At 55.1% G+C, this 18,392-nt stretch overlaps 1 protein-coding gene across 1 annotated transcript; it reads left to right on the plus strand.

The window, feature by feature from the left end:
• Positions 1-281: 281 nt before the first annotated feature.
• CD101 (CD101 molecule) lies at positions 282-17,582 on the plus strand (the record flags this gene model as incomplete). The annotated part of the gene is made up of 9 exons (XM_084279043.1): positions 282-337; positions 1,428-1,798; positions 2,649-3,065; positions 6,134-6,517; positions 7,231-7,614; positions 8,470-8,874; positions 13,208-13,615; positions 14,472-14,867; positions 17,386-17,582. The coding sequence occupies 9 exons, from the start codon at positions 282-284 to the stop codon at positions 17,580-17,582; spliced, it is 3,018 nt and encodes a 1,005-aa protein (XP_084135169.1).
• Positions 17,583-18,392: the final 810 nt, after the last annotated feature.

Here is an 18,392-nt window from a genome sequence, read left to right on the forward strand (position 1 = left end):
GCAAAGCCACAGCCAGTAGCGCTGGGCGCCGAGCACGCACGCAGGGTGGGAGGGGTCTGGAGCATCACCCTTGCCCAGGCGGTGTGGGGCTGGGGTGCTGGCTGTCACCTCCTAGAGGCGTGTTACTTTGCGGCTCTCCCTGCCATTTCTCAGCAGAGGAAACCACCACTGCTGGGCAGCTTCCTCCCAGCCACTTTCAAAATAGCTGGGGGCCTGTCGCCACTGCTCATGAGAGCCTTCCACCACCCCTCTGGGAGAGGACCCCAGTGAAGCTGTTTCCCATGGGGCTGGCATGGTGCCTGGCGGCTGCCTTCCTCCTCTTCCTCCTCTCAGGTTAGTGCCCTGCACCATGGTGGGGGCTTTTCTGGGGTGGGTGATGGGGAAGTAAACATCCCCTTGGTGCAAGACAGGACCTTTTGCAATTGGGTGACTCAGCAGTGCACCTTGCTGGGGCTGCAGGGCTAGGATGGCCCCACCGTGGCCAATGCTGCTCTGGCTTGGTGGCTATGGTAAGAGTCCTGTGATGGTGTGTTCTCCTTCTGGCACTGTGGTTTTGCTCTAAAGCCGTAGCCTGAACCATGCCCCTGTTGCATGGCAGCTGGAGGTGCAAAAGGAGTTACCTTGCACATATCCCCTTCCCTTGGGAGGGGTTTTCTGAAGGTTTCTTAGGCTGTGCCACCACCAGTTCTCTTCCCTGACCCAGTTTCTGTGTCTGTTTTGACTGAGTGCCCACATCGTGTGGGCATTTTGCTTGGTGTGCGTGCCAGGCACCAGAGAAGAACTTTGGCACTTGGAGCTCTGTAGGAGGGGAGGGCTTATGGGTGGCCATCACCTCCCAAAACCCTCTGCAGGCAGAAACAGAGGGAGCCCTTGATGCCTCCCTATACCCCTTGTTGTCAAAGGAGCTCTTGTTGGCCCCCTCTCCTGCACCCTCCCTCCTTTCTGTCCACGAAGCCCCTCTGCATCACGCAGCCTGATGGCTCCCACTGCTGTCTCTGTCCCTTGGCTTCTGCACCCCATATCCTTCTCTGGCAGTGGTCAGCTCTGGTACCTGCTCCCTTCCCATCCCCCACCTCCCCCCTCCTCTTCTGCAGGACTTGAGTGCTTGGTCCTCTTAATTTCAATACACCACAAGCTTCCTCCAGTGATCTCGGCCTGTTGCTGCTCCCTCTGCCCAGGTGGCTGAGTGATGCTCTCCAGCCACGAGGAGGCTTGGCAGACCTCTGGCCACGGTGTGTGAGACGGTGTGTGAGAACGTGTTCTCAAAGTCCTTTTGGATCTGGTGCCTCACAGAGTGAGGCTGCACAGCAGTTCTCTTCGGTATTACGGCGCAGTCCAGACTCGCCTCTGTCCTGGCTGTGCAGCCCTCGGGCAGCGTGTGCCTCTGCAAACACCACCTGTGCTCACTGTGTGCTGACAGGTTCGAGCCGTGCCCAACGCCTCGTCACTGTTCAGAAGGGGCCCCTCTACCGCACGGAGGGGTCCCACGTCACGCTCTGGTGCGAGGTGAGCGGCTACCAGGGCCCGGCGGAGCAGAACTTCCAGTGGTCCATCTACCTGCCCTCGGCCCCCGAGCGGGAGGTGCAGATCGTCAGCACCAACGACCCCTCCTTCCCCTACGCCGTCTACGCCCGGCGGGTGCACAGCCGGGGGATCTACGTGGAGCGGGTGCAGGGCGACGCCGTCCTGCTGCACATCACTGAGCTGCAGGACCGGGATGCCGGGGAGTACGAGTGCCACACGCCCAGCACTGATGGGAGGTACTTTGGGAGTTACAGCGCCAAGACAAAGCTCGTGGGTGAGTCCTGGGCAGGGGTGCAGGCCGGCTTCCGCTGCTCCCCCTTTTATGCTTGGTGGAAGTGCTCAACTCCTGGACCCCGACAGAGAAGGGAAAGCTGGGGAAAGGGGAGATTAATGGGACTGGTGGGCGCAAATTTTCCTTCTTCTCTCCTCACTGTGGGATCTGTATCCTACCCTGCCTGGCTGGCCGAGGTTGGGATGCCCAGAGGTCTCAGCTGGTTGCTTAGGTCGCTGCCTCCCTTCCAGGGTAAGGGAAGGGAAAATAAGCTTCTCTATCCTATGTCCAGGCTTGAACTGCAGTTTCTGATGCAGCCACAACATTTCACAGCCAGATGTTCTGTGTGTTAGTTGCTGGTGTCCTTGCAGATCAGGGAATGGGATTTGACTCAAGCAGGATGCCCCCTCCCTCTTTCTGCGGGTAGCTCCTGTGGAGCACTGGGAGAGGGAGGTCAGTGGGATAGAGAGGCAAAGGGAATGGCCCTGCTGTGAGCCTACTGAGTCTCCATACACAGTAGTATGCCATGTCCATCTCACATTCACCTGTTTCAGCTTAGGATCATGAGGGGCTGCTCATTAATCTCCCTGAGTTTGCTTAATTAAGACTGCCCATAGTTTGCCTGAAGAGGGTAATGCAGAATGGTTCACCATGTTTTCTCCCCTGCTGAGGCTTTAACCACCCAATTCCTTGGTGGGAGCCTTTGTCAGTCAGCTACGAAAGGTATTTCTCCTGCACTGTGAGGTCCCTCAGGGTCTGGCCGCAGCTTCGTAGTGACTGACAGTTTGCCCATCGAGACAAATAACGGGTTTTTGCCAAGGCCCACTGTTTGTTCTTTCTCCCCTGTGCTCAGTGATTGCAGACACTCTCTCGGCTTCCATGGTGCCCCAAGTCCTGACCCGTGCTGAAGGGGAAGCGGTGGAGCTCACCTGCGAGGTGTCCAAGTCCACCGCCCAGCACACACATCTCTCTGTTGGCTGGTACCGTCTTCAGGGAGCAGGAGAGAGTCCCGCTGAGGAGGTCCTCACCCTCTCCAAGGACTTTGTCTTGAGGCCAGGGCCCTCTTACACACAGAGGTTTCTGGTGGGGGACGTGCGGCTGAACAAGGTTGGGAACACCACGTACAAGCTCTTCATAGGGGGAGTGGAGGCATCCGACCAGGGGCAGCTGTACTGTGAAGCAGCTGAGTGGATCGCAGATCCTGATGAGACGTGGAAGGACATCTCCCGCAAACAAACAGGGAGGACGTCGCTGGCAGTCACGAGCCAGGGTAAGGCCCTTGCCAACTTGTGAGTTGTCTCCAGCTCCTTTGTGCATTCAAGGCTTGATAGCAGCAGCCTCCAGTGGCCTCTGCCCACCTCTGCTGCAGCCCAGGCACCCACCGGTGGGCCTGGCCGCCGTGCCGGGCGCTGAGGTTCACTTGGCAGCTCATGGTTTGGGAGCTGTTGGTGGTTCTTGCTTTGCAGGTTCACGCAGATTGCTGCCAGCAGCAATCATGCAACCCCTCAGGCGCTCACCAGGCATTAGCAGAGGGAGCAGCACGTGCCTGCAGCAGCCTGGCTCCCTGGCAGCCTGACTCTGGTGTGCAGGGAGCAGTATTTAACATTAGACTGCCTCGAGGGCCTGGCGGCCTCGAAAGCTGAAGTATGCAACAGCCATGGCACTGCGGGGATGTGCCGTGTGAGCTGCAGGGCTCTCCTGTCTGCTGGAGGTGGCTTGTCTGTCTGGCCTGATAGCTTCCAGAGCAACCAGTGCTTCTGTTTGGTAGACCAGCCTTGTGTCTCCTCCTAGTAGTTCAGTAATGGTCAGAGCGTGCTTTGAGGTGGGTGCACCAAGCTCCTGGTTGGAAAAGGTAGGATGAGATATTTAGAAAGAGGAGACTCAGACCGGCTGCCACGTAAGAGACGGAATAAAATAGGAAAGTTTGAAAACCAGCCCCTTCCCAATGCTGCCCGTCCTCCCCTGCTTCACCCGATCTTGCCAGGCACCCCCTCTTCCCTCTGTCCAGCAGCTTCCCATGGTTCCTGGCATCTGTGAGCTCTGCATCGCCTTGCCCAGGACTGGTGGGAACACCCCTCTCTCCCCACTGCGCTGGGATGGTTACAGCATTGTGTGTTTGCTGCTGCTTCTCTGAACACCCTGCCCACCCCCCACCACAAGCCCTTTGGCTGCTGTCCCTCACCCCACTCTTCCCCCAGCTGTGTGGGTAGCTCTGCCCGGAGGAAGAGAAGATCTCTCTCATGCAGATAAGCTTTGTCACAAAGCAGCTGAGACAAAGCTGCATCTAGTTGGTGTCCTTCAACTTGTGCAGGAAAGGAGTGAGTTTCTCCCAGAAAATCTGCCCCAGGAGGTGGTGTACCCTGACCCATGCTTTGGGGCAGATGGAGGAGGCTGTGGAGCCTGAGTGGTGGGTGAGAGGAAACGGTGTCTCGTAGGAGGGTGGTGAGTCAGAGCAGGAAACCAGAGAAATCAGTGGTTGAGAGCTGAGCACCCCATGTGTGGCTCAGGGGATCCAGGTAGCATGGCGGGGGGGGGGGGGGGGGGAGGTGGGCAGGGGGCAGGGGAGGGAAGTACATTGCCCCACTGTCAGAGACTGGTTCCCAAAACCCATCTGACAGGCACAGCTTCGCTTTCCCTTGCTGCATACTGAGAACAGCGTTGGGTTTCCATGTGTGCTGCCGCCCAGTGAGCGATGGCAGTCTGCATGCCTTCCCGTGCCCGCCTGCCAAAGCGGGCTTATCGCCATGGGCAGTGTGTGGCTGTGGGTGGCCATGCCACAGGAGCCTTTAGAAACAGAGAAACCTTGTCAGAGCTTAATATTTGCCCCGAGGCAGCTGTGAAGGGTGGGAGAGAGGCGATGGCTCTAAAAGGACAATACGACGGTTGCGGTAGAGCTGCTGCTATTGCCCAGGGGGAAACAGCCGCGGGGCGTGCGAGCCCTCCATCACCTCTGCAGGGCTGGGGTCTCCTTCACGTACCCCGTGGGAGAGTCTGGGCTGCAGGGCTGAGCGCCCTGTCTCACCGGGAGCCAGCAATCACTCTGACTGTGCCCAACCGCTCCATCGGTTTCTATAAACTCTCCACCAAATATTTGGGAATGCCAAACGTGTCTGCAGTGGCTGACGTGCCTGTTCGCACACTGTTTATGCACCAGTGTTTAAATTCACAGGGGACTCTGCTGTCAGTAGCTTTTGAGCCCTTCCAGCGGCAGTCTGGGGGCTGCTCTGTTTTACCTCCAAACTACAGGACCCAGACTCTCTCCTGTTAGTCTTGGGGGGGGCAGCACAGGGAACCAAAGAGACAAACTGGTGTGAGCTAGGATGTCTACCCTCTCTCCTGTTTTTGGGCTGTGCCACTGCTGTGTTGAGGTCACAGCGATGGGTTTTGGGACACCCTGTGGGTCTCTGCTTACAGCCACTCAGCCAGACCAATGCCAGGAACTGGGGGCCATTGGCAGACAAAGCTTTGAATGTCCCACGAGGGAGGTGGGTTGTATCATAGGACCCAGAGGCAGGGTCCTTACCTCAGGCGCAGCTGGCTGTCTGACAGGCTCTCCCAAGGGGAAGATGACTTTGTGCTCCCCCTGTTTCTACCCTCTGCTCTGCACCTGCTGCTGGGCAGCATGGGGTCAGGACGGACTAGGAGGTGACCTCCACCCTCTCTTGCTTCCCTCTGACCTCCCTGCGTTGTGGCAAGTCTTGCTATTCCCGCTTGCTGTAGGAACTAACTCAAAACGTCTCCAGCTTTGTAGAGCCTCTCTTGCCCACATCCCACAGCAGGCAGTGAGGGCAGGGGCCTGTGGGAGTAGCAGCGTCACATTCAGACAAGCAGCTCGAATGGCAGCCCTCCATGCACCTTCTCCCAGTACAGACAGCAGAGTTAAAAACACCACTGAGTGATAAAGCGCATTTGTGCTCCTTCCTGGTGTCTGGGATATTTGTTACATGAAATAGAAGAGCTCCAGGAGCCAAGACAGACCAGTTCCTGCAAAAGCCGCTGCCTCTAGCTGAAGGCATCCTTGGCTCGGATGCCTGAGCTGAACAGGAGGCAGCTGTGTCCTGAGGTCATATTGGTGGGTGTTCTGCTCTGAAGCAGTGAGCTGCGCTCCTGGGAGTACACCCGTGCTTCCTCCACCTGCATCCGCTGGTTAGCACCTTGAGCTGGCAACCATCTCCCTGTGGGCAAAACTGCCCATCCTGATAACTCTTTTTAATGAAAGAAAATGTTTCAGTAGAGAATTCCCTCCCATTTCCACTCTGCAGGGCCATCAGTGTTGCCAGGCAGAGGGAGGCATGGGCAGGACCACCCAGCACCCTCTCTGCTTTTGATTGCCCACAGGCAGAGACCTCTCTGTGGACATCGCTGCTGCCGCAAGCTCCCTTTCTGAAGGTGACACCCTCCAGCTGACTTGCATGGTGGGAGCCCAGAAGGAGACAAGCAGGCACTTCCAAGTGCGTTGGCTCCTCAACGGAGTGGAAGTGGCCAGAGTTGACCCCCGTGGGGTGTTGATTTTGGAGGAAGAACACGAGGAGAGAGCCAAGCTGGGGCAGCTCCGAGCGTTCAAGCAAAGCAACACAGTTTACGTCCTCATGGTCTATGAGGTGGGGCTGAAGGACAGCGGGATGTACCACTGCTCTGTTTCGGAGATGAAAGCTCCTGGAGACGTTCACAGCATCCAGTCCAAGCAGTCATCAGGCATCCAGGTGGACGTGAAGCCGATAGGTTAGTAAATCCTGATGTCCGCTCTTCTGGGTAAACCCTGCTGTGATCCCTAACTGGGGAACTCTTCAAGCCCGACCTCATCCTGGCTGTAGGGTGCAGCAAGAGCTCAAGGGTGGTGTAGATTGTGGTAGATAACAATGGGAAAAGCACTTCCTCTGGCAAACATTAGTGCTGTAGGTGCAGCAGCTCTCAACAAAGCGTACGCCTTTAGCTCAGTGTCTTTGCAGTAGGTTTTGGGACAAATAGGTAGAGTTCTAGGAAGGTTAGGTCCTCCTGTACCTTCGGTATGGAAAATTGTGAGCAACTGCTGTTTGCTGCTCCTGAGGATCACAGGATGACCTTATACTAGGGATTTCTGGGCAGGAGTAATCGCTGCTCCTTCCCTTCCTGCTCTGGGGGGGATAACTTGTGGGAAACTACTCTGAGATGTATAGGAGACTCTTGGTTTCCCAGTCACAGCTAGATTATGACTATTCTGATATTTTAGAGCTGCCTTTTGGGACTGTCCTTAAGTATTTCTTTACGTATCCCAGGAAATATGTATCCCATGAGGCCTTCTCCAAGGTTATAAGAAAAGGCTGGTTGGCAATTTCACACAGTTCCTTCCCTTTTCCAGTGCCAGGATCTATCTAGTCTCCCCATTTAATGCCATCTCTGCCTTTCCCTGAGGAGCACGGCGATGTCCCCTCTCACGCAGTAACCCTTGTTTGCAGAGCGCCGCACGCACCTCTCCGTGTCCACCCGCACGCCGCAGGTCACGGCGGGAGATGCTCTGATCTTCCTCTGCGAGGTGCGAGGAGCCACCAGCCCCGTGTCCGTGCAGTGGTGGCACCTGCCACCGCAGCACACGGGTCCCCGCCTGCTGGTGGCCGCCATGGAGCAGGATGGCACCTTGAGCCTGGGCAGCACCTACCGGGATGGCGGGATGCGGGGGAGCCTCCGGCTGGAGAAATCAAGCGCGGGCGCTTTCACCCTGGTGATCCCCAACACGCTGGACGAGAGAGATGGAGGGCGGTATGTGTGTGAAGTGACGGAGCGGTCCCGAGGCCAGAGCTGGACAGAGGAGGGGGAGACAGCAGTGACAGTCAGCTCCACGGGTGAGTTGGACCACTCCTATTTCTGGGCTTTCAAGCTGGGCATGCTGGAGGTAAAGCTGGGGTAGCGGGTGGAAGGTGGGAAAGAGGTCTGCTGTGCCCTGAGCTCCACTGCTGCTGCAGGGTGACCTGGGGCTGATCACCTGGCCTGGAGAGCTTCAGTTCCCCCATCTCAAGCAGGGTGCATGAGTCCTCCATGAGATGTTTTGAGAGAGACAAGTGGGGTATAACATGCTAAAACACCCAGATACCTTAACTTGAAGCTCAAAATACCTGTTCTAGCAGCATAATTACTTACAGTAATTAAGCCCAACAAAGGCACTTGGTGGCCTCTGTCAGACACGAATCCCTGGTGCCAGCATCTGACTGCTTCTACTCCTGTCTGAACGTGGAACCGCTGCCATCCCTGGCGTGCAATGCCCATGCTGTTTCTTCTTGTGATTGCCACAGAGGCAGCTTTTGGCTGTGGTTTTAGGGTGTCTCTCCTTCCTTAGTGCTGGGCTTGGGCCACAAGGGTTGTTAGGCTTTTGTGGAGGGTGGAAAGCAGCAGTGAACAGGGCAGCAGCAGCAGCTGGATCCCTGTCTCCCTGCCACAGGGCAGGACTGGGGAGCCTGGCCAAAAGGGTATGCAGGGTTGTCCAGGGGCCTGGGAGGAGATGTAGGAGAGGGTCAGGGACTGTGTGGGGCTGGAAGAGCACAGCACAACTCGTGGGAGAGCGGCACGGGCAGAGGAGCAGCAGGGATGCTGGTGCCATGGGGCTGAGGTGGCTGGGCCAGTGGGGACAGTGCTGCGTGGCAGCAAGGTGGCATGGAACAGGGCTTCTGACCCAGCACCAAGGGCTCTCTCCTCCCAAGCAGGTCTTGGTCTGCACGCCACGCTGAGGAGCCGAATTGTCACTGTTAGATATGGGCAGAGTTTTGAACTTGTCTGCCAAGTGAGTGCCAACTACACCATGGAGGAGGTACCAGTGTCTGTGGGGTGGTTCTTCCAGCCCAGCACACCCACTGGTCGCTACCACAAGCTCGTCCAGGTCCTGCCAGATGGCACCATGAACTGGGAGACAGCACAGCTGCGCTTCCAGGGGAAAGCTCAGCTGACAAAAGCTGCTACCTCCTTCAGGCTGCACATCCACAATGCTGTGGCTGCTGACGAGGGGGCATACCGGTGCCAGGTGGAGGTCTGGAGGAAGAACGCCCCGCCGCAGGGGCAGCCAGCCGCCACCATCACATCCAACGCCGTGGGGATAAGGGTGCTGCTTCCAGGTAAGCAGAACTGCGGGTGCTTTTTCAGCAGGGGTCTCTCTTTCTGCAACTTTCAATCCATCAACCATTACCAGGGGTAGCCAGGACCATAGGTGGCTGGGGTGTCCTAGTCAGGTTACCTCCTGGGTTCACATGACAGTGCTGCCTGTTCTTTTTCTTCCTGAGCAGCCACAGATCCCGACAACACTCTTGGAGGCAAATTTGATCTTGGGGAGTAGCAATGTGTGTGTGTGTTTGTGGATTATGCTAAGTGTGTAGGGATCAGCCTCACCAATAAGATTTTAAGCCTTGTTTCCCTGAAGTAGAAGTTGCCCCAAGGAGCCTGGTTGAATGCTGGGGGGTGCAAAGTGCCTCCCGTAGTGGGGTACTCAAGGCACACCAAGGGAAAAAAGCTCCGGGGCTGTCTGCTGGGCTGGGAGCCGGCCCTGAGCCGCAAGGTGCTGGGGCTCAGGCTGGAGGCATCTCCTGCCAGGCACGGCTGGGCCGGGCTGCGCAGCCGGGGCTCTTCCTGGACTTCCCTTTTATGGCCGCCTCCGCGGGCAGGGCCTGCGCCGGCAACCGGGCCTGCAGGCACCGCGCCGGGAGCCTTGGCCTCCTCTGGAAGATATGGCAAACATTCCTCCCTGCGCTTGCTCCCCGCCACCCCCGGCAGCAGCTCCCTCCGTGTCGGCTTGCCCTGCTTGCAGCTGGGGCTGCTGCAGGAATTGAAGGGGTTGTCCTGGCCAAAAGCTCGGAGCCTGTGGAGGCAGGCATGAGAATATGCTGGTTTGGGTATGGTTTTGGGGTTTTTTTCCCTTGTGTCTGTTCTGCCACCAAAGGAGAGATCTTCCTCCTTTTTTTAAAGAGGGCTTCTTCCTTGAATCCTTGGATTTTGGGGATCCACAACCCAGTGAACTGAAATGATGCGTTTTCCGTGTTTTTCAGCTGATAGGTTTGCTGTGGCATTGAGCTGCTCTGATCCCTTTGTTTGGGCTTGTTTCCACGCTGCTTGCTCTCCTCCTCCACTTCCTGCTTTTTTTCTCAACCCCACAGAGCTGGGTGCTGGGGTGCTCCATGTTACACCTGAGCTACCGTCTGCCCCAGAGAAGGGGGTCTGTGGGGTGGCACTGGGGCTAGGGGCGGCAGCAGACAGCATCTGTGAGCGTATGTTAGTAGTGTAAATGGTATTAAGATGGGCAGGTGTATTTGTAGATCATCTTACAGCCCCGATGGTGGCAGCGGAGCAGCAAGGTATTAAGATGTTTGGCTCCAAACGTATGGCAACAGTTACTGGATACTGTGATGCTGTAAAGATGTTGGGAACTAGGAGGGGGTAATACATGGCAGGAGGTGGGTGGTAGGCTCAGTATCATCTCTCTGAGAAAGGCAGCACGAACCAGTGAAGGGTGTTCAGGAAGGTAGAGAAGTCTGGGAATGAAGCCGGCTCTGGCTGCAATGGGATGAAGCAAAGCTGCAGAAAATGAAGCTGCAAATCATGAAAATCACTAACCTGTTTCTTTACTTATAAAATCTCATGGTTGGAACCTGTGGAGATACTGGAGTTCCTGACTTTTGCACTTTACCTACAGCTTGACATCAGTTGGTTCTTTAAGAGTTTAAATGCTGCTGTGGATCTAGCCTGTAGCTTCAGCTGGGGGGGAACATCTGTGAAAAGTCATAAGAGAAGGGGAAGGAGGGCACATCCTTTCCATCTCCAACTTCCCAGGTAGCTCAGCATCCAACCCTTGGTGGAATCCCACAGCAGGCAGATGGAGATCCAGCCGTAGTATGCTCTGCTGCCCAAACCTAGAAGCGATGCTCCGGTCAGCCTCCTGTCAGCTGCCTGCCGTGGCCTCCCCCAGCTCCAGAGCAAACCTTGGGGGGCTTTGTATCAGCTGCCTCTGTGCCCCTTCTGTGTGCTCTGCTGGTCCCAGGCTGGGCAGGCAGCACGCTGTCAGTAGGCAGGGCTCACAGCAAGATGGGCAGCGAGAGGCTCAGCTTCGTTAATTAAATAGAAATTGAAAGGGGAAATAGAAACCACGTCTTTCTGCACCAGTGGCAAAGGCAGGCAGCTGATCTGGCCTTTTCAGTAGCTGATCTTTGGTTGTAATGAGAGGATACCCGGAGCTGTAACAAAGGGGCTTTGCAGCAAGTGTTCTGCTTCCTCTGGAGGTATCTCTGAGAGCCTAACCGCAATTTTGCTCATTGAAATCGAGTGCTCACAGCAGCAGTTCCTGCAGCTCCTCTCCGAGCTCTAGCAGCTTTTGCTTCTCTGGAGCATTTTCTACCCCGGCAGGTATCAGGCTGGGCCATACTCAGGAGAGAGGCCCCCCATGGCAGTGTGCTGTCTCCTGTGCTGGCAGCCTCTCCAGGTTTGGGGAAAGGTCCTGGGTTTTGCCCACCTGACCCTGACTGAGGCAGCACAGCTGGGAGTTGCTCAGGTTGCCCAGGACTGTCTTCAGACAGCTTCTGAGTATCCCCAGTGTCCCCCTCTGAAGGTTTGCACTTCCTTGAAGCCTGCTCTGGCCTGAATATGCTTTTAAGTCCTGAAGTTGGAAGACAACAATTTGCATCTGGTTCTTAAGTGTGCTTAAGTCTGCTGGATCTCCACATCTCTGGACAAAGATGAATTTGCACAGCTTAAGGTCACTGATTTCCTATCTCTCCTGCTTCTTGCCCGTACCTGTTTCTTCAGGGCAGCACATGTGTGCTGTGAAATGCAGGACAGCACTTGGTTCCTCCCTTGGGAGTGGCCACCTCCCTGACCTCCCAGTGAGCGCGTCTGCTGAAATCCTCACCGCTGAGGTGAGGCAGTAACCAGCTACTGGGACTTGCACAAGTCTCGCTGCGGAGGGAACAGTCAACCTGAGGGCAAAAACATGTCTGTCTGTCATGTGGAGAGAAGAGGGAGGAAGAGCTATAGGGTGCAGAGACAAAAGAGCAGCATAAGTGGATGTGAGCAGGAAGATGTTGGTGAATTTGAGGTGCAGGCAGAGGCAAAGCACAGGGGTTGGGGTATTTTGCATTGATCATTCTCAAGAGAGACACTGATGGCCTCTGGACTGGGGTGCTTGAGTTTCAAGAAATGCTTCACAGAAGCGGAAATGCATAGGCTTTCTCCTGTGATGTGCCCATCAGCCCCATGCAGGACAGCTGCAACTCCCTCCTGGTCTGCAGTCCCTCTCCATAAATGCTGTCTCATTGCTTGGGCAGATGCCATGGAGGAGAGCATCCAGCTGAGCCTATGGCCACAGGCAGGAGACAGCGATGCTCTGCAGGGGTATCTCGTCATGTCCTCTGTGATGTGTCATCTGCATCCTGTCCTCAAACCAGCCCCCAAGGGGCTGAGCTGAAGGGAGCTCGGTTGCCCCCAGCCTCTGTGGTGCAGGCCATCCTTGCATACAAGCTGAGCAGCAGAAAAATGCTAAGACCGAAGACTCAGCATACCTTAAGACCCTGATGGTGTCTTGTGCTGAGTGATTTCAGTGTACCCATGGCTAGGTATGTGTGTAAAGTCCTTTGCCTGACTGCTGGCCCCACCTGAGAGAAGTGGTGTCTCGGCGTGGAGGGGAGGGAGGGCCAAGAGGAAATGCAGGTGGTTGGAGGCCCTTCAGAGAGATCAGCTCAGAGCCTTTCTGCTGCTAGAGGAGAAGGACAGGTGCCAATGACAGGTGACGTGTGGCAGGAAGGAGATCCCTCAAACCAGGAGCAGCAGCACAGGGGCATGGGAGCAACAGTGGGCCCTGTCCAGGGGCAGAGCTGTGGGCAGCACCTCAGCTCTCCTGAGCTGCTCCGTGCTGAGCTGGATCTCGTCACAGTGGGTGATCGGAGCGGTGTTATGTGGCTTCTGATTAGTAACCACAGCAAAGAACTGAGGTGCAACTGTTGCCGAAACCCACGTGAGCTCTGCCTTCTCTGAGATAAAAGATGCTTGTTCACAGTCTCCAAAGCTGTGGGCTGCGTTTGTCACTTGCGTGTGAGCCTGCCGATAAAAGCAGGGTGAGACAGACATGTTTGCTACAGACAGAGGCTTTGGCCCCAAGCTGCAACATGGTGGCTGCCCCCACCTCCCCATTCCTGCCCTGTGGTCCCCACAGGTGTCTCCTCTGCTACTCCCCTGCCCAGTAGCACCCCATGATTCCCTGCCACAGTTCAAATAAGGGCGTGTGGATTTGCTCTTCTCCTCCTTTCTCCCCTCTGCTCCAGCATCCCCTAAATGTGTCTTTGCCTTCTGACCACCCTCTTCCTCACTCCTCTTCGGGCAGGTCTCTAGGGCCAGCCTTATTCCTCTACTTGCCATCATCCCTGTATTGGCAGCTGCAGCTGGCATGATTGTTTTGTTTCTCCATTTTAGAAAGCAAGCTTCAGGTAGCTACAGAAGAGAGCTCTCTGGAGATTGCTGGCGGTGCTGACACAACCATCGAGTGCAGGATCATGTTTGCCCAGAACGAGTCTCAATTTGCCATTACCTGGTACTTTGTACCTCCTCCCATGGCAGATGAAACCCCTCTGCAAATTGTAAGGGCTGACTACAGGAGTGTACTGGAATATGGGGCCAAATTCAGCTCTTCTGCACTCAAGTCCCGGTTCCTGAGCCAGAGGGTGTCCAGCAATGTTTCCTGGCTGCGGATACTCTCCACAAACCCCCGGGACCAGGGCAGGTACTACTGTGTGGTAGAAGAATGGCGATGGCTGGTAGATGGCTGGTACAAACTCGGAGAGGGAACATCCGGAAGGACCACACTGGAGTTCAAGCTCCCAGGTGAGTGTGTGGCTATCTCTTGTACAGGTGTTACTGGAGAAGTTTGGATCAGTTAACAACAGGGCCCCCACCAGCCCGCTCCAAAGCTGACAGGACTTAAGAGAAGCAGTGGCTCCTGCATTGGATCTCAGATTTGGGAATGCAGGAGGTGTCAGTGACTCTCCGAGGGAAATAAGGAATCAGGAAAATTGCCACATCCTCCCAAACCAACCAAGTTGGTATTTTTGCCAGTGGCAGATGATGTCTAAGGCTTTACAACAAAGTGAATTGTGGCATTTTCGTTCCACTCCAACTCATGGTGTGATTGGTTGGTTGTACAGCCCTGTGAATAGAGAAGCAGCCCTTGCCTGGTACTTCCGAGCATCCTGAAGCAAGCCAGGCAGTTCTCCTCACCCTGCAGCACCTGCTGCTGAGAACAAGGCCAAAGGCCAAAGTGCTCACAGCTTGGGCGCTGTTCTGCTGGGGTGCACAGTGGGTCTCCCAAGCTCAGCTCTTCCCTCTCTCAGCCTTGCCTGGATTATGGGTTGCAGCCCTAAATAAAATGGATCAGAGAATTCCAGCTTCCTAAATGGCTTTTGGTCTAAAGGACGGATGCCTTATCACTGCTTTGGAGGGGTGGGAAGCATTACAGCAGAGGGCTGTGAACAGGGGGTAGAGGTGATAGGGGTGGGGAAAAGCATCCCAGGGAGACTGAGTCACAGGAGCAAAAGGCCTGTGGGTGTCCCTTTTGTGAGAGGCCATCCCGATCCTCCACACTTCATTCCAGAAGGTTGCCGTCAGCCTGGCGGCGCAGGCGGGAGCGCTCCCATGGCAGTGCAACACCACAGTGCCTCTTTCTGCTTGCATCCTACCCCAGAGCACCAGCTGCAGCTGGAGAAGACCAACCGCAGCGTCTCGGTGCGGGAGGGCGAGGAGGTGACGCTGCGCTGCCTGCTGCAGGGCGCCCGCCTGCCTGCCACCCACCTCTCGGCCACCTGGTTCCAGGAGAAGGAGAGTGGCCATGTCAGGCCCCTGCTCACCCTCCACCTCGACGGCGCCATCGAGTACCCCCAGGAGAGCCTGGCTGCGAGGCTGCACCTCCGGCGCCCCACTGCTGGTGACTTCAGCTTGACGCTGCGCAGCGTGGAGGAGGGCGATGCTGGGCTCTATCACTGCCAGGTGCAGGAGTGGCAGCTGCAGAGCGAGGTGAAGAGCTGGGCTCTGCAAGCCTTGGCAAGCTCAGGGTACACCCAGCTCACCACCGTCCCACCAGGTAACGGGCATGAGGGGCTGCTCCCCCCCACGCTGGTTTCCCTTTACCTATGCTGGGGGTTGAGTTGGGAGGGGAGTAATGGTAACTGTCTGCTGGTGGTGCCAGCTGCAATGGCAAGGATGCAGCAGGACTTGCTTAAGGGATCGCAGTGGGGTTCAGTGAGATCGCCAGGGTGGTGTTGGGAGCCAGCACAGCAGACAGGAGAGCTCTTCAAAGGCCTCGTGCTATGGGCCTGGCAGGGCAGGGTGAAAGAGGTCCCAGTCTCGGCCCCATTGATCTGCCAGGGCTGAGACCCAGGTGCTTGGCATCATAAACAGAGGTGGTGGTCAGATGAGATACCAAGAGTTCTGACAGCGTGAGATATGTAGTCCCAAGGGTACCATTGAGCGCTCTTGTGCCCGCAACACTTTGTAGCTTGTGAGCTCTCTTGAGGACCATGGGCACAAAGCCCTGCTCTCAGACCTGCCCTTGGGGCCAGAAGGCTAATTGGTTTGGGGAAAAAATTCTTGGTGTGATTTTTTGGGTTTTTTTGTGGGGAGGGGTTCTGGCAAGTCGATCTCCAGTGAGTTCTCTGAAAACAGACTCTTGTCTTCTTGAGGTGAGCTGGGCTGCCTGCTGGATGCAAAAATAGAGCTGGGTTCTGCTTGTGTGATTTCAAATAAAAGCAAAGGCTTCAGTCAGTCACATACAGTGTTTTAGGGAGGTAACTTTGAGGGAGAAGTACTCTCTTGCTGACTCTTTGGGGAAATCAGAGGCTCAGATGACCCATGTGGAGGAAGAAATACAACTGAAAGCAATCACGTGTCTCCCAGCTGAGAGGAGCCCGCTGTTCTTCTCATGCCTTGAGCCCTGGAGTTGCTGTGCCTGCAGCCAGCCTGGGTGCCCACACATGGCTGTAGCTTCTGCAGCAATTACCAATGCTGACCTGACGTGGAAGAGCTCAGGGGACCCTGTAGAACCTTGTGCCAGCTACTGGCAGAGGCACGTATTGAGCCTACCAGTGTGACCCTGCACCTACAGCACAGCTAATCTGGGCTTAATTGCACAGGGGGCCACTGACTGCACTTCAAACCCCTGCTGTTATCTATCTTCCCACTGTTGTCCCTCACAGCTCCCTCTAGCACTCAGATTTCTCCTCCATTGGCTCCCTCTGTCTCTTGTTGCCCATTACTGGTGGAGTAACCATGGCTAAAATTGCACAGGAGCTGCCAGAAAATTCTCCTCAAATTTCTGTGTAAGTGTTTTTACCAAGTGGTTTTCGTGGGTTCCACAAAACCTGAGAGATTAGCTGGGTGACTTTTCTTATGTGTTTTTTCCAGCGGTGCAGGTATCTCAAAATGCCCCTCTGTCTCTCAGATTTCAATGTTCTGGAGTTTTCTGAGGTCTGATGGTGCAGCCATATGCAAGTATACCCATAAACAGGAGCAACTTCAGCTCTAAACCCTGATGCTGCCCTTCAGGATACCTCCCTAGTACTATAGAGGCATTCCTGTAGTGGAAGCTTCTCCCTGTTTCCTGTGGGAGAGTAAATGCTGCTTCCATCCCTATGGATGGGGCACAAAGCTTCATAGGTAGAGACGTACAAGCCAATTTCACAGCCAGAAGTATCCCTTGGGTTGGTTCATCCCTTGGTTCACACCCAACCCACCAGGCTGTGTGGGTCTCCCACGGACAGGAAAGCTTCAAACCAGCAGGCGCACACGCTCGCATGGTTGTGTAGAGCAAGAGTAAAGCACCTGCACCTGGGTCTTGGGTAAAGAGGAGACCTGAGGAACAGCTCTTTTGAGACGGATAAAACAGACCTAGAGGAGTTGGGATGATCCTCCATGGTAGGCCAGCTGCATCTGAGGTGAGCCTGTGGTGTTGAAGCTACGTGTCAAGTTGAGGAAGATTTTGATGGGCAGGTGGCTGAAAAGGAGCCCAGGACAAAAATGGAGAGGCTGAAGAAATTATTCCCTATCAAGCCACCATGGGACTGATCAAACACAGATTCTTTGAAGCACCCATAGGGTCCACCAGCAGTATGGACAGCCTCCACCTCAACTGGGGAACTGTTCTGCAGGCAGCTCAAACATGATAGCCCAGTGGCAGAAAAAAGGAGGGGCAGTTGTCTGTGGGAGAAAGGGGCCTCCTGGGTCTAGTTTCCGTTCCTTTCACGTTGTCCCTCTCTGTTTGGTGGTGCAAGTTCTGACCACTGTCACTTGTGTCGGACAGGTGTGTGGCGTTTCCTTACTAGGCCCAGTCTGGACTGGGTTAGCTGAAGAGCTGTGTTGCTTCTGTTGGGATGTTTCAGCTGAACAAGCCAGGGCTCTGCCTGATGTCTCAAACAAGAAACAGGCAAATTACCTGTCTTCTCTCCCCTTTCTCCTCAGGGGGCCTGCGTGAATTCTTAAAAATCGGTAGCTGTTGAAGGTTGAGGGAAAGGTGATGGGAAGATAACCTATAGAAACAGTAGGAGAGAGAAACTCAAATTCGTTTGGGGCCTCAATTTATTTTCCTTTTTTCCCTTCCACTCCAGAGTCAACTGTTTTGTCTAGGATCTGCTCATCCCCATCACTGCTGAACTTTATCCTATACTTACCACTGGTTCTGATCCTCCTCCTGACACTCGGTGTCTTCTGCTGGTGCTTCAGATTGAGAAGAAACAAGAAGGGCAGCATCACAGGGGACCAGTTAATGGAACTGCAAGGGAATAAATGCTCTGAGAAAACATAGGTGCTCTACAGTGGCAGGTGTAACTTGAAGGAGAAGAGCTGGACAGCCGAGGAGGACTGAGTACTCGCAGAGGGGCTTTTTATTGTTTTGTGGTAGCTCTTGAAACGAATCCTTGAAACTGCATGGGGTGTTTTTTCAGTGGAACAAAACATTTTTTAATTACTAAGCAAATAGAGTTTTCATAACAGGCATTCCTGTCTCTTAGGTTAGGTACCCACCTATTTCACACTCTGTTCACTGTGGTATACTTGAGGTCCTTGCAGTATCCATCTCCCACTGTGCATGGAAGTGGTGTTATAAGGGGAAAAAAGAGCTTTTATGGTGTTGTGACACAAAAGTGTCAAATTGTGTTCTGGGTTTGCGTGTCTGGGTTCTGGTGGAGAAGGGGAAGTTGCAGGGGTGGCTTCTGCAAGGAACTGCTAGAAGCTTTGCCTGGGGCTGACAGAGCAAACACCAGCTGGCTCAGGGCCGGACCCGCCACTGACCAAGACCGAGCCCATCAGTAACAGTCACAGCGCCTCTGTGATAACATATTTATGCTGCTTTTTGCTGCTGGAGAAGGGAGTGAGAAGATGTAAGAAACTTTGCAGACATCAAGGTCAGTGGGGTGGGGAGGAGATGCCCCAGGTGCCGAAGAGAAAGATGGCTCTGCAGCCTGTGGAGAAACCCATGGTGGAGAGGGCTGTCCCCCTGAAGCCCATGGAAGATGATGGGGAGCAGAGATCCCACCTGCAGCCTGTGGAGACTGGAATGGGTGGACACATATGGAAGATGCTGTGACTCACGTTGGAGCAAGCTCCTGGCAGGATC

The sequence above is a fragment of the Gallinula chloropus genome (assembly GCF_964237585.1).
Source record: "Gallinula chloropus genome assembly, chromosome: 1".
NCBI lineage: Eukaryota > Metazoa > Chordata > Aves > Gruiformes > Rallidae > Gallinula > Gallinula chloropus.